The sequence below is a fragment of the Podarcis liolepis genome (assembly GCF_965112155.1).
Source record: "Podarcis liolepis genome assembly, chromosome: 1".
NCBI classification, from domain to species: Eukaryota; Metazoa; Chordata; class Lepidosauria; order Squamata; family Lacertidae; genus Podarcis; species Podarcis liolepis.
Window position 1 is genome coordinate 126,394,573 of NC_139554.1, and position 14,762 is coordinate 126,409,334.

The following is a 14,762-nucleotide window of genomic DNA, read 5'->3' on the forward strand; positions in this document are numbered from 1 at the left end:
CCTATGCAGAATCCATCGCTTCACACGTTACTAACTCCTTCCAGTTCATAGAAACAATAAAGAAGCAAAACCTACATCCCGATGACCTACTTGTGAGCTTCGATGTTGTATCTCTCTTCACACAAGTGCCCATTAATGAAGCCTTGACAGCCATTCAAAACAAATACAATCCCCCCGAATACATCCTGGACCTGACCAACCACTGCCTAACCAACACGTACTTCATCCACAATGGACAAAGATACAAACAGATAGAAGGAGCACCTATGGGATCACCCCTCTCACCGGTCATCGCAAATTTGTACATGGAACACTTTGAAACCAATGCTTTAGACAAGTCAGAACACAAACCCAAACTTTGGCTCAGATATGTTGACGACACCTTTGTAATTTGGCCACACGGGAAAGAAAAACTAGATAGCTTCCTCACACATCTCAACAGCCTACACCCCAAAATACAATTCACTATGGAAATAGAAGCCAACAACCAACTTCCCTTCCTTGACGTCCTAATCTACAAAAAACCTGATGGCTCCCTAGGACACACTATCTACCGGAAAAAAACACACACCAACCGCTACTTACATGCACAATCACACCACCACCCTGCACAAATAAACTCCGTAGCCAAGACTCTCATCTCCAGAACCAAACGCCTGGCTGACAAAGACCACTTGACAACTGAGTTACAGAATCTCTCTAATGTGTTAATCGCCAATGGATACCAGCAAAACAGGGTTACGAAGCTAATCCAAAAAGAAACACCCCCCAAAAACCAAGACACAGAAGAAAACAATGGCATGGCCCTCCTTCCTTATATCAAGGGCACTACAGATAAAATTAGCAAAATCCTCCATAAACACAATATCAAAACAGCCTTTTGCACCAACCAAAAAATAGCCAATATCCTCAGAAACCCCAAAGATAAAATCCAGTTGGAAAACCAAGGGGTCTATGAAATACCCTGCAAAGTCTGCCCAGCCACGTACATTGGACAAACAAACAGACGAATAAATGCACGTATCGCAGAACACAAGAATGCCGTCAAAAAAGAAGAAAAAACTTCCTCTCTTTTCCAACACATGAAAGAAACAGGACACGAAATTAATTTTGCAGATTCCAAATTGCTCTTTAACATGGAACATCACCACAAGAGAATAATCATGGAAGCCATCGAGATAGAGAAACATGAACACAACATGAACAAGCGTGACGACACGTCCCGCCTGCCAGACATCTGGAAATTAGCCCTCCCCACAAAAACCGACACCAGAACCAGAGGCACACAGAACGCCATCACCAATCAACCACACCAGACCCAAACCCAGACCCTCTCCACAGATAAATTACAGACACCATCCAGTAGCCAAACCATAGTGGCACCTCCGGATGCTGCACCCCCCTGCAATCCCTACACAGATCTGGCTGGCACAGGGCACAAAACCACAGCTCGCCCCTATACACGAAGCCAAGCCAGAGCACAACTAAGTGCAGTACAGCCATCTTCTCAGAAAAACTCTTCACAAGCTCAAGAGGTCAAGACACGAAAGCTTTAGCAACTAATCCACACTTAATGACCCACCTAAGTGGTACTCAGAATATCACTCAAGAAATCACTCAAGATATCCCTCAAGTAATTAAGGAACAAAAGAAGAAAAGGCACACTAACCTGGGAACTTCCTCTCTGCCCAGAACGTTGGAGGCTATACACCACACCCCCTCAACAGTATTTATAGGAACTCAAACACTGAGATCCTGCTCTGTTCCAGTAACAAGAAGCCGAAAGCACCAGCCTGAAGATGACGAGTGAGACCTCGTCGAAACGTCGCCTAGACACCCCAACTCTTACACGGGAAGACACCCGAAGACACCAAAACCTGCATATATATATATATATATATGCTTTCGTAGATTTTCACGGGTACAGGAATGCAGGTTTTGGTGTCTTCGGGTGTCTTCCCGTGTTTTACACGGGAAATCACTCAAGAAATCCCTCAAGTATTACACGGGAAGACACCCGAAGACACCAAAACCTGCATATATATATATATATATATATATGGTAGGGATCATCTAGGTTTGCCCGATTCCCCCACCCTTTGAATGCTCGCCTCTTATTTTGGCGAGCTGTTCTTTGATTAGAATTGAGTAGAATTGCACACTTTCATTCTCCTCCCCACAGGTAAAACAACACCCAAAGCTTATGAGGGCCTTCTCAGTAGTGACGCCCGCCCTGTGGAACGCCCTCCCATCAGATGGCAAGGAAATAAGCAGCTATCTTCTCTTTAAAAGACATCTGAAGGCAGCCCTATTTAGGGAAGTTTTTAATATTTAATGCTGTATTGTTTTTAACACTTGATTGGAAGCCGCCCAGAGTGGCTGGGGAAACTCAGCCAGATGGGCGGGGTATAAATAAATTATTATTATTATTATTATTATTATTATTATTATTATTATATGACGACATTATAACGAAGCGCTCCTGCGCAAGTGCAGAGTGCTCCTGATGTGTCGCTGATAACGGCAGGGAGCAATTGGGCGGGAAAGTGTGTTGGCTCGTTTACTATTTATTAAGTTGTGGGTGAGTATATCAGATGACACAGCGATTCTTCAAATAGCTCTTGTTTATTCACAGGCCAGAACTGAACTGAACTGAAGGGTTCAGCCAGCCTGCTTATATAGAGCTCCACTAGAACGCAACAGTAACCATTTTCTTCAACTATCCAATCACTGAACATCACTTTCGATCCCTTATTTGCATATGTGGACCTGAGTGAAAACTATCTACAGTATCCCCCTGCTGGCCCAGGGTGAGAACTTCAGTACATAACACCATTAGAAACCTTTACTGGATATAATGGAAAAAACAGATTAAAAAAATAATGAATACAGAATATTTGTTAAAGAGAAGAATTGAAGCCGCAAAGAGATAGAGGGAAGTCAGCTAATATAATAGGGATCCAAACTAGTTTTCCTCAGCAGAAATAAAGTGACCGGAAAGAAAGAAAAGAAGGATTGAAAATCTATTTCTTTCTGAGAACCTGCTGTATGGAATATTCAAATTAGTGTTTGTGTCCTTTGAACAATTTTATGTACTTGACTAATTCTTTTCCGTTTTTTGTTTTAACTTCTTATTTATCAATTTTATTTCCCCCCCCCCTCTCATTTTTTTCTTTTTCATTTTCGGATGTTTGGATGTAATGTTTAATTTATGCTTTCTTTGTAATTCTTTTTAAAATGCAATAAAGATAATTTAAAAAAAGAAAAAGAAAAAAGAAACTATTACTATTATCCTCTTATCCTGGCGGGATATATAAGCGCGGCCCCTTTAAACGCCGACCCTGCCAAGAAGCTCCCCCCCCCCCCCACTGCCAGTATTGCCCGCCCTCCGGGAATCCCAACATGGCGCCTAAACCGGCCCTCGGCCCTCATTCGACCTTCCAAATATGGCGACGGGCCCGCCCATCCCTTTCCCCTTTACGCTTCGAAGCCGGGCCCGCCCTGGCCCCGCCCCAAAGAGCTTTGCCCCGCCCCCACGCGGGGCGTCTGTGTGTAGCCCAGTGAGGCGAACCTGGGGAAGGAAGCGGAGGGAGACCCGGCGAGCGGAGACGCGGCAGCGGGCGGCATGTGGCTGGAGGCGGGCAGGGTCCCCGGAGCCGCGGCGGTCTTCTACGGGGCTCTGGCGGCGCTGGTCCTGCTGGGCGTCCGGGACGTGCTCTTCCAGTACGAGGAGAACCGGTGCAGCATGACCTACATGTTCGAGTACCCCGAGTATTTGGTGAGGGGCCGGTCGGAGAGGGAGCGGCGGGGCCGGTTGCGGGGCGGGAGTCGCTTTCTCCTCAGAAAGGGCGCCCGGTGCTTCGCCAGGAACAAGACCCTGGACGGTTTCAGGGCGGGGGGGGGGAGGCAGGACCTTGGTTGACGCCTTCCACCCCCCTGCTTCCACAATTATTATTATTATTATTATTATTATTATTATTATTATTATTATTATTATTATTATTTGTTATTTATACCCCGCCCGCCCACCTGACTGGGTTTCCCCAGCCACTCTGGGGCAGAGAACTGGGCAAAAGAAACGATCCGACTTTTTAGAAGGCAGACCCCTCCCCTGTGTCGGGAGCTTTTTAATGTTTGGTGTTTTACTGTGTTCGCCTATGTACCGCAAGCCAGCCCAGCGTGAGCTGGATAATAATAATAATAATAATAATAATAATAATAATAATAATAATAATAGATTTGTAAGCATGCGCTTCCCTCTCTGTTGGTGTGAGAGAAGTACGTACTAAGATGCCGCTGTCTGTATACCAACCTTCCTGCATTTAGGGGGCACACCTTATTATTAGGATTTTGAGAAGCAATAAGATGTCACTGTCTTTATATTATTTTTTCCCCTTTTTGTGTGTGCCTTTCCTATTATTATTATTATTATTAGCACTAAATCAACCTTTTCCCATTTTTTGGGTGTGCCTTTCCTATTATTATTATTATTAGTTGTTGTATTAGTAGTACTAAGATGCCACTGTCTGTTCATCAACTTTTTTTCCAGTTTTTTGGCGTGCCTTTCCTGTTGTTGTTATTATTATTGTGAGAAGCCCTAAGACTCCACTGTCTATGCATCAACCTTTTTCCATTTTTTTGTGTGCCTTTCCTATTATTATTCTTATAATTGTTATGAGAAGTACTAAGATGCCGCAGTCTGTATATTAACCTTCTTGCATTTTTCTGCAAGAAACACAAATCATGTTTAATAACATCAAGGGGAACTGTGAACAGGGTGGGTGTGTCAATCTGAAGTTATTGTATGGTTTATCTCTGCAGATCATAGCATAAGTATAAAGATGGACCTAACTGAAATATGACAGGGGACCCTTCTTGATGAGCTCTGGCGACCTTGGTACAAGTCTGGTTCCAGCCTCATGTCCTGAAAGGCATTCAGGCATATATTGAGTTCCTCACATGTTGCATAAAGGTCAACACATGCAGATTTAGTTACCAAGTACAGTCTACAAGATAATTTGAGGGCAGGCAAAAGATAAGCCAGTTCAAGTCACAGCCCACCAGGGTGATTTTCATTCAATTCCATTATTCTTTCTAGTTGAGATTCCTTCATTGCAGGGGGTTGGACTAGATGACCCTTGGGCTTCCTCCCAACTCTACAGTTCTTCGATTCTTATCGTGAGAAGTACTAAGATGCTATTGGCTATATATTAACCTTCTTGCATTTTTGTGGCACGCCTTTCTTATTATTCCTCACTTCCAATATATCCTCTCCTTGATTTGGTATGGTCTCAGTTGCCACAGTCCCAGACTGTTCAGAAGTGGGCTCCATTGATTTCATTGGGGACTTCCTCCCTAGGATACATGTGTTGGATCGCAGCCCGAAACACACTTTCAGGTTGGAGTCCTAAACATGCTTGCCAGTTTTGATTCTGGGGTGCTAAACGTGCCGAGATTTTCCTCTTCATCATAATATTTTATTAAAGCTTTTTCGCCCTATAGGACGCACCGTCCCATAAGGCGCACCTAGTTTTTTTGGGGGGGGGAAATAAAGGGGGGATTATTTTTCCCCCAGGCCCGAGCTTCCCCCGACCCCAGCCCCCAGAACAGGCAACTCTCCGCAAGCCGCGGGAGCTGCGCGAAGTCTGAGCGCTCAGCCTTTGGCATGCACGCAACTCTCCGCAAGCCGCGGGGGCCTGGCGTGGGCTCCCACGGCTTGCGGAGATCTGCGCGAAGCCTGGAGAGCGAGAGGGGTCGGTGCGCACCGACCCCTCTTGCTCTCTAGGCTTCAGCAAAAGCCTGCATTCGCCCCATAGGACACACACACATTTCCCCTTCATTTTTGGAGGGGGAAAAGTGCGTCCTATGGGGCAAAAAATATGGTAATCTAAAATGAAAACAAGAACCAAGAAAGAAAGAGAAAACAGAGTCCTCTCTCAAAGGTAGCTATTAACCAGTGTCACGTACAGAAAGTGGTGGACCCTCCCAGCCTCTCACCCTGGGAGATCTTCCCTTCCTTGTGTCTCACTCATGGTCCTTCCACCAACCATCCACCACATTCATGGGTGTGTCAGGGATTTTCTTCAAAGGGTGTTTCGAATTGCACGGCAAGGCTGCACCCCTGAAAGCTCTTGCTTGTAAGTTTCATTGAACTCAGTGGTACTTCAGAGTAAACATAAATGGGGCCTTCTCATTTTGCACACAAGTGTGTGTCCATCTACTCTGTTTGGAGTGTGGTTTGGATGGTTTTTGGGGGTTTTTTTAACCAAAATTCACCTGTGTAACCTGTTCCAAGGTTGTTTAATTCAACACATGGAGTTGCTTCTGTCTGTGAAAAGACAGCAGGCTCTACCTGCCACAGTTCCCAGACAACATGTCTCAAAGGTTTTATTGAACCCTGCCATCTCTCCAACCAGAAACTGAATGCTGCATTTACCGCTTTGTAGCTTCCTTGATTATGAGGGTGCAGGGTTCTTAAAGGTATGAATGTTGCTAAAAGCATATTCTTTGCTCCCAGAGTGTACTCCAGCATTCTACTTCTGGTACCACAGGCTTTTCCAGTGTTGGCATCGCTCAAAACGATCACATTTTTTCACACCCAGTTGCATCTTCAGATCTGTTACTGATGGTTAGTGCTGCACGGCATTGCTATTTAACAACTACATGAAGCCACTTAGGAAATTTGAAGCACAGTGTTGTCTGCACACTAATGACACACAACTCTGCGATATCTGAATCTGGAGGTGCTGTGCAGGTCCTGAACCAGGGTCTGGACCCATATTGGACTGAATGAGAGCCAACAAACTCAAACTGAATCATATATAGACAAGGGCCCCCCTGTGGGTGAGCGGATTCCAGGTTTGGGAAATTGGTCAGTTACCTGCACTTCCTCTGAAGTAACAGGTGCATTGCTTGAAGCGTGCTCCTTGATCCAGCATTGTCACTGTAGACTCAAGTTTCTTGGAGTGACTTTTACCAGCTTTGGCTGATAGGCCATTTTATGAGTGTTGCTGGACAGAGTACATACATGGGTAAACTCTAGGCCTGATTATTATAATACGTGGGGCTGCACTTGAATTTGGTGCAGAAGTCGCAGCTTGTAGAAAAAGCTGCTGCCGGGTTTTTGTCTGCAGCAGCTTCTTGACAAAGCGTGACACGTCTGTTGCGCCCCCTGGCATTCTCTTTCATTTAGAATTGAAGCAGCCCCAATATGGTTAGGTTTTCAGTGTTTGTTGAAGACTTCTTTCAGGCCCCACACCCATCTAGTCTTGCTTCCTGTTCTCACGGCAGCCAAACAGAAGTCTGTAAGCAGAAGCTAAGTGTAACAGCACTCTCCCCACTTGTGATTCCCAGCAACTTGGTATACAGCGTTATATTGCCTCTGACAGTGAAGGTAGAACGTAGCTGCCTGGCTGGTAGCCGTTGTATAATGTAAAGGTAAAGGGACCCCTGGCCATTAGGTCCAGTCATGGCCGACTCTGGGGTTGCGGCGCTCATTTCGCTTTATTGGCCGAGGGAGCCGGCAAACAGCTTCCGGGTCATGTGGCCAGCATGACTAAGCCGCTTCTGGCAAACCAGAGCAGCGCATGGAAACGCCGTTTACCTTCCCGCTGGAGCAGTGCCTATTTATCTACTTTCACTTTGACGTGCTTTCGAACTGCTAGGTTGGCAGGAGCAGGGACTGAGCAACGGGAGCTCACCCCGTCATGGGGATTAGAACCGCTGACCTTCTGATCGGCAAGTCCTAGCCTCTGTGGTTTAACCCACAGTGCCATCCACGTCCCTTGTATAATGTAGAGTGGTCTATAAATTATGATACAAAGCCATGATAAAATATTGTGCCAGTTTGCACACAGCGATAAACTACGGTTAATGGCTTATCAGCTGTGTGCTAAGTGCTGTCTCCTTGATTGCTTCTGCTTTGCTCTTTCCCCCTTTCTTTAGTGCAGGCAGGAGCAGTGAGCCACGAAGCCTTGACTTGGTGTTACACGCAAACTGAGATTGTGCTTTGTTTCTCCCTAGCAGACAATGGTTAGCAAGTGAGCAGCCTTCATGTTGACTTCCTCGTTGCGTTTTGTTGGGGAGAAGCAAACTGATTCCGGTTCGAATATCTTGTTGCTTGCTCCAGCAGAGGAGCAAATCACAAGCCATCAGGCATCCTGAATTAGCGTGCTGTTCTGTCTCAAAAATCCTGGCTTTCCGTTATGTGGAAAGAAGACCATTGTTCATTAATATCTAGATCAGCCCATCTCTCCCAGTCACTCTTTCTGCTGGCCTTTCCCCCTTCGGTCTTCAGAAAATGGCTGTGGTGCTAACAATCTGACCTGTGGTAGGTAAGATCATGCTCCCATTTGTGGACCAAGATCTACCCAATGGAGACAGTTGCTGCAGAGGATAGTACTCCTGTACCTTGAAAAGAGAGAATTTTGCAGCTTGTTATTGCATAACACGGCAAGCACGAGAAAAGCTGAACCTGTCAACATTTTCTCCTCCACGGCAATCTTCTATTAATTGGGTCATATCAGGCACAAGAGGTCACCCATTTTACTTATATTTCAACCGCCAGTTTATTCTGGAGTGCTGATGGTTTCTCAGATGTGTGTTAGGTTTCCATTCTGTCTGCTTACATACCTCTGTTTCAATAAGGATTTGGGGACAGGGAACCAGCTTCAGCACATAGTAGGGAGAACCATGAGAATTTTAATAGGCTTGAGAAAGGACACCCACACAGTTTTCTGCACCTGACTTGGGTTGCAATTTGGGTGTTGAAATCTGTTTTATCCTCAGGATATTCAGTGCAATAATAGCTAGGTTTCATGTGCAATGGGTGTGGGAGTGCCAACTATAAATACAGTATTTGCTGCATGTTGGAAGTGGAGGGGAGCGGGGAGTGGTTATCTGATGGTTTAAGCTTATCTCTGCATTCCTAAAACCCTTCAAATAGTAGATGAACTGAAATAAAGTAAAAGATAACAGCTGTTTTAATAAGGGCTGATCCTTAACTTTCACATTGCTGTGATTTTGCTGAGCACAGTTGTTGGGTTGGAGGGGGAAAAATTGTTACAACTTCTTTTAGGTATGCAGTAGGATCACATCTTGTGCAGCAATGGCAGGTATATGCAAAACCGTGTATACTCTAATCGCCCCCATGCAAGCATCCTTACCTTCTGGAGCTGGCACTCCAAGTGGGCCTTGCCCCCCAAAAGCATACTGGGCAAGACCTGCTCAGCTCATGGGCGCTGGAATGCTATCGCAAGTTCTCAGAAATAACAGAAATAAGACTATCCTACATTGAGGTTAGCAGAGTATCTAAGTCGAAAGCCCCTAAAACCTGAGAAGCTTAGGGTCTAACAAATATAAATATGTCTTGTACAGAATAGCCATCTTGTCCAGGGGCTTTCCCGGACGTCATAAGTAACATCCCTAATTTTTTTGACCTGTAGTGGTTTTGTGAGAATTTCATTTTGAGAAATCTAACAACTGATGGAGAATCAGCTGCAGGAGGGAGAAAATTCAACGTCACAGCTCATAGGATCCTTAACCTTCTTCTGTAATTTAGAATAATACTTTGAGAAATGTAAATTTATTTCTTTTGATGTTGTCTATACCATATTATACCCACCAATAATCAAAGGAATAAAATTCTGCCTTTTTTATTTGCTTTAAACAATAAGACAAAATTTTACCCTGTCTCCGTCCACTCTCCCAATAGCTGTGGTGCAAAAATACCAGAGTAAATTCAGCTCTAGCAGAACGTAGATTATCCAATTCCTATTTAATGTGTTGCAACCTTCAGTGTAGATCCAAAGAACGGGGTGCTGCAAATTGTCTTAAAAGATAGTTCACGATTTTCTCCAAATTTTCCTCTTGTGAAATTCTAATTCATTTCTCATGAGAAGCTTATGCTTAACTCAATTATAGGCTTTACATTCTTCCCATTCAGTAGCCTGAAAAGTATTCCCGTCATTATATTCAAAATACTCTTGGCGTTCAACACTAATTTGTGTTTTAAAGCAACCATAATTCAAAAGTAAAATTTTATCAGTTTGACATCCTGTAAAATATTGTAAAAAAGGATATGAAATAGAAAAACAATGCAACCTAAAACAACGTTGGTCGACTTATGTGGGGCGGAGGGGACGGGAGGTGGGTAAATTCCTGTTGTGTCCCATGGAATGCATGCCAAACACCAACCAATCCAGATTCAGCCATACATCCCTTCAACAATCCTGTCTAAAATTGGATCTAATTAACACAATTTAGCGCCATTATATATACCTACTGGTATACCCAAAACCTTCAGGACACCTCTTAGGGCCACAGCTAAAAACAACAACCACTCCCATATAAGTCATACTCCCCCTCCCAAATATATTTGTAGGCACCCATAAGAATGTGTAAACCGGCTCTATGATATATAAAGATTCTTAAATCAGGAATATTTTCTTTTGTTTTATGCCGCTACTTATTGCACATCCCAGAACAGCTTGGTTTGTTGTTGTTGTTGTTTTTTAAAAAATCCATTTGTCTATCCGCTGTTCTCCATTTTATATGATTATGATTTAGCAGGTTATTTAATCATTCTAATCTTGTGGCATGAAATAAATGGTAAACTTTGCTCATAATCTTAAAGCTGGGACCTCCCCCCTGTTTTGTAGTGCTTTGAAAGTATAAAGCTTATCTCTTATCAAGGGTATAACTGTAAAGGCTAATTGCTGGAGAGCTTATCTTCATTAAACAAAACCATTCAGGTGATTAGGCTGTATAAAAATACACAATACTACAAAAGGGGAATACTACTGATATCTCAAAAGCGGAAGTGTCTAATTTCATTTACATCAGAACAATTGTAAATTGAATCTGACAATCCTGAACATTCTTTTAAGCAAATCTGACCAAATAAAAACTCATAGTAATGGATTGAAATTTCTTATTTTGCATTAATTGGTAAATTATCATTAGTATTCATATAGATATTGTTCAAGTTTCATAACTTGCTAATGCTTATCTGCTTCGTGAAGCATAAACCGCCTCATATCTTGCTAATCACTTTGTAAGGTAGGCAAATATTCTCCGTACAAGGCTAGAGTCTGGAAGACAATTGTGTGAGCTTAGACAAGGCACTCAGTTGATAGCTGAACTGGGATTCCAGTGCATAGCTTATGCTTTAAACCATTGATTCACAAAGTAAGCCCCCTTGGGAGGCATGGGACGGTGATGCCTTCCTTCCTTCCTTCCTTCCTTCCTTCCTTCCTTCCTTCCTTCCTTCCTATCCAAGACCTAATTTGATTGTATCTCACTTGCCAATGAACTCTCACTCGTTTGGGGAAGAAAAAGAGCTGCTGTTCATAGCTAGTTTAGGATGAGGCCAGAAAGATCCTGTACAGCTTTCTGTTAATGCTCTGCAGGGCATCACATGCAACAGCAGGCTGTAGTCTGTATTCTGGGGAGCAATCCCTAAAAAATAGCAGAATTGTAGGTGAGGGACAGGTTCAAAAGGGTTGAGAAACCTTTCCAAACTAAACCACCCCTGCTTATACTTTTGTGGCTTCTGAAAAGTGATTCATTTGGTGGAGAACTTAAGCATATACAGTGGTACCTCGGGTTACATACGCTTCAGGTTACATACGCTTCAGGTTAGAGACTCCGCTAACCCAGAAATAGTACCTCGGGTTAAGAAGTTTGCTACAGGATGAGAACAGAAATCGTGCTCCAGCGGCTCGGCAGCAGCGGGAAGCCCCATTAGCTAAAGTGGTGCTTCAGGTTAAGAACAGTTTCAGGTTGAGAACGGACCTCCGGAACGAATTAAGTACTTAACCCAAGGTACCACTGTACTCATTTCTACCCCACCTTTCTACAAAAATATTCAAGGAGGCTTCCAATCAAAGTGGTAAAAACAAAGCTAAAAGAGACTGAAATGTTAGCAACAGCAGTCACCCAAGTTAATGACAAAATTCTAACAAAGGTCCCTGCACTGTCTGCTGTTCATCTAAAGGCAAGCAGTAATGGGGCCAGCCAGGTGTATCCCAAATTGGAAGCTATTATAGAAATTAGGGGTCACGGCTGAGAGGGGCTTCTTGGGTATCTGCCAACTGTAATTCCTACTACAGGGAGACCTCAGGAAGGAAGTCCAAAGTAAGTTTCTGGACACGTTTGCATGGGAACAAGCAATGTGATTCTTGAGATGTTCTGCAGAGAGTTAAGAGTAACATAAGCGTTTTAGCCAGAAGAAATGAGTTATATCTGGCTAGGCTCCTAAGACTCAAGATAGAATTACAAGGCCACGACAGGTTATCCAAGCCAGAGGTGGGCAGAAGATTAGGCACAATCTAATGGTTGGCCACTGACCAGATTCTGAGTTTCTCACAAAGAATGCTGGACTAGCTGAACCACAGTTCTTAACCAAGAATGCACATTCAAGATCATATAACCATAGCTGTCATCTTACAGATTTGAAAATAAGGGACCAGCAGCCTCGAAAATAAGGGATCAGCAGCCAAAATAAGGGATTTTCAGAGCACGTGTATGTTCAATTTCTGAGCCCCTCGAGCCAAAGGCAGAAAGCCCAGCCAGCAGCCAAATGAAGCCTCAAGCGGTGGTTCCCACAGCGCAGCAACCCGGCAAAGGGGATGCAGGAAGTAAAACCACCATCACCTCTCCACTGGGAAGCACTGAGCAAAGGCGAGTCCCCAGGCAACAGGGCCAATTTGATCGGCACAAGGCATGCAAGCTCCACCCCCAAGTCGTTATTAGACTCCTTATTGGGTGAGCAACGCAGCCAAGCAACACAGTTGGAGCCTCCCTCCTCCCTGACCGGCAGGGAGGGAGGGAGAGGAGCTGCTTCCTTTGAAACCCGGGAAATTTAAGGGATATCATCAATAAGAGACAGCAGCGGGACACGGCACTGGGATAAGGGACTTTCCCGTCAAATAAGGGATGGTTGACAGCTATGCATAGAACACATGCTATGGCTTAAGATATCCTGACAGCACCTCTTGCATTTAAAACACATTGGTTAACCATGAAGATTCGAACAAATCGAAAAGGTAGACCAAAAAGAAATAAGCAAACCCCAGCCTAATTGATTCCTTTTTCTTCTTATTTCAACCATAGGTACCGCTATCATAAAAAGTAGCAAAAGTTTGCTCTAAAAAACATAGAAATCAAATTGTTTAGAACATCAGTGTAACTGTCCAATGAAAGATTAATCCATAGGCTGTTGTTTAGTTCCTGATCTGATCTTGCACATATGGATGTGTTATATGTATATACGCACACATGTCCTTGCCATCTGTAAACATGACCAAACAGCAACAGTTACACTGCTGTATTTAGAACACGGTTCTTACTCTAATATCTAAGTAACTGCTAAGATCCATTGAGAGGATTTGAAGTGGAAATAAGGTCTCCTTCCTTTACTGTACCAGGAATTCTTGTACTATACTGGTGCATGTTCGCTGTACATGTCTGTTTTAGCCTTGGGTGGGACAGATATGAAAGGTGCTTGTCTTATAGTGAAATCCTCATATATTCTCAGAAGTGGTGTTTGTTCTAGAGTAGGTGGGGTTAGGATTGTAGCTTTAGTTGCTACCTTTTAAAGGAATTCTGGCTAGAACCTCTGAAACCTGTTAAAGCCTTACAATGTCTAAGATCCAGGTGTTTATTGGTCCACCTCAAACAAAGGTGATTATCTGAGTCTTTCTTCTGGGTGCCCTCATCTTCTGAAGTGTGATGGGTAGTGACTAAAGAGAGGGCTTTTTAAGTATAATGGCACATTGCTTCTGGAATGCCCTTACCATTCCATGACCATTACCTTTCCATGACCTGGAAAAGAACTTATTTCCCCCGACTACTTAGATATTTTTAATTGGAATGTGTAACTCTCCTTGACTGACTGATTTTGTTTTTCCACTTATGTCTTTATCATTGATTGTATCGATTTCTTTACTTTGGAAGGTGCCCTGAGAGCTCCTATCCCTGAAATTCTGGGGTATAAATTTAATGATAGCTAAAGAAAATAAGTGAAAACCCTATGGTACTTCGGCTATATTTATTGGCTTTCAAATATAATAACTTACCCATCTGCCCTTTTTCAGACAAACAATCCACTGCAAGGTTCAGATTGTCCCGTTTGTTTTCCATGTCTGCTACTTCCGCATCTGATACTTAATATTTTATTTGAAAAATAGGCCAAGAGATAAAGAAGGAGTAGTGCATATGCCAAGCAGATTGGGCTTTTACCCGAAAAGCATCATGAAAGGAGGTCAAAAACGAGATGCATAACAAAACAACTTCAGCATAAAACTGTTATGGAGGAAACAAAAACATGCAGCAACTTTCCTGATTGCAGTGCAGAACTGAAAGTAAACTGCACAGAACCTGAGAGCTGACCTGGCAGTTCCTGGTTTGGCAAGCCAGGTGGGCCAGTGCACAGCATCACCTGTGCAATTGCTTTACTTTTACATCTTTCAGGCTTGGATCCCCCCCCCAAATTATGGCTTTCTCCATAATAATTTATTGCTTATATTTGGTATGCTGCACTTATTGTGCTCAGATGTATCACTAGAGCAGGGCTGAGAAACCTCAGGGTCTGGATCTCTCCCGAGCCACACCCCAGACACACACACACACACACACACACACACACACATATACATATGTATTTGCACCCTCCATGATTGCTTTAGCTTGGCTGGAATGTGACCTTGACCTCTGTTGATGACTTGCTTGCCTATTGGAAGGATTGAGTGGGTTGTGTGAGT

At 43.7% G+C, this 14,762-nt stretch overlaps 1 protein-coding gene across 1 annotated transcript in view; it reads left to right on the plus strand.

Moving 5' to 3' along the window:
* The first annotated feature begins 3,509 nt into the window (after window positions 1-3,509).
* Window positions 3,510-14,762, plus strand: part of PGAP1 (post-GPI attachment to proteins inositol deacylase 1) — a 58,437-nt gene continuing 47,184 nt past the window's right edge. Inside the window, exon 1 of the mRNA XM_083467955.1 lies at window positions 3,510-3,778. Within this exon, the coding sequence (XP_083324081.1) occupies window positions 3,626-3,778 (153 nt within the window). The 5' untranslated portion in view covers window positions 3,510-3,625. The remainder of the gene's footprint in view (window positions 3,779-14,762) is intronic.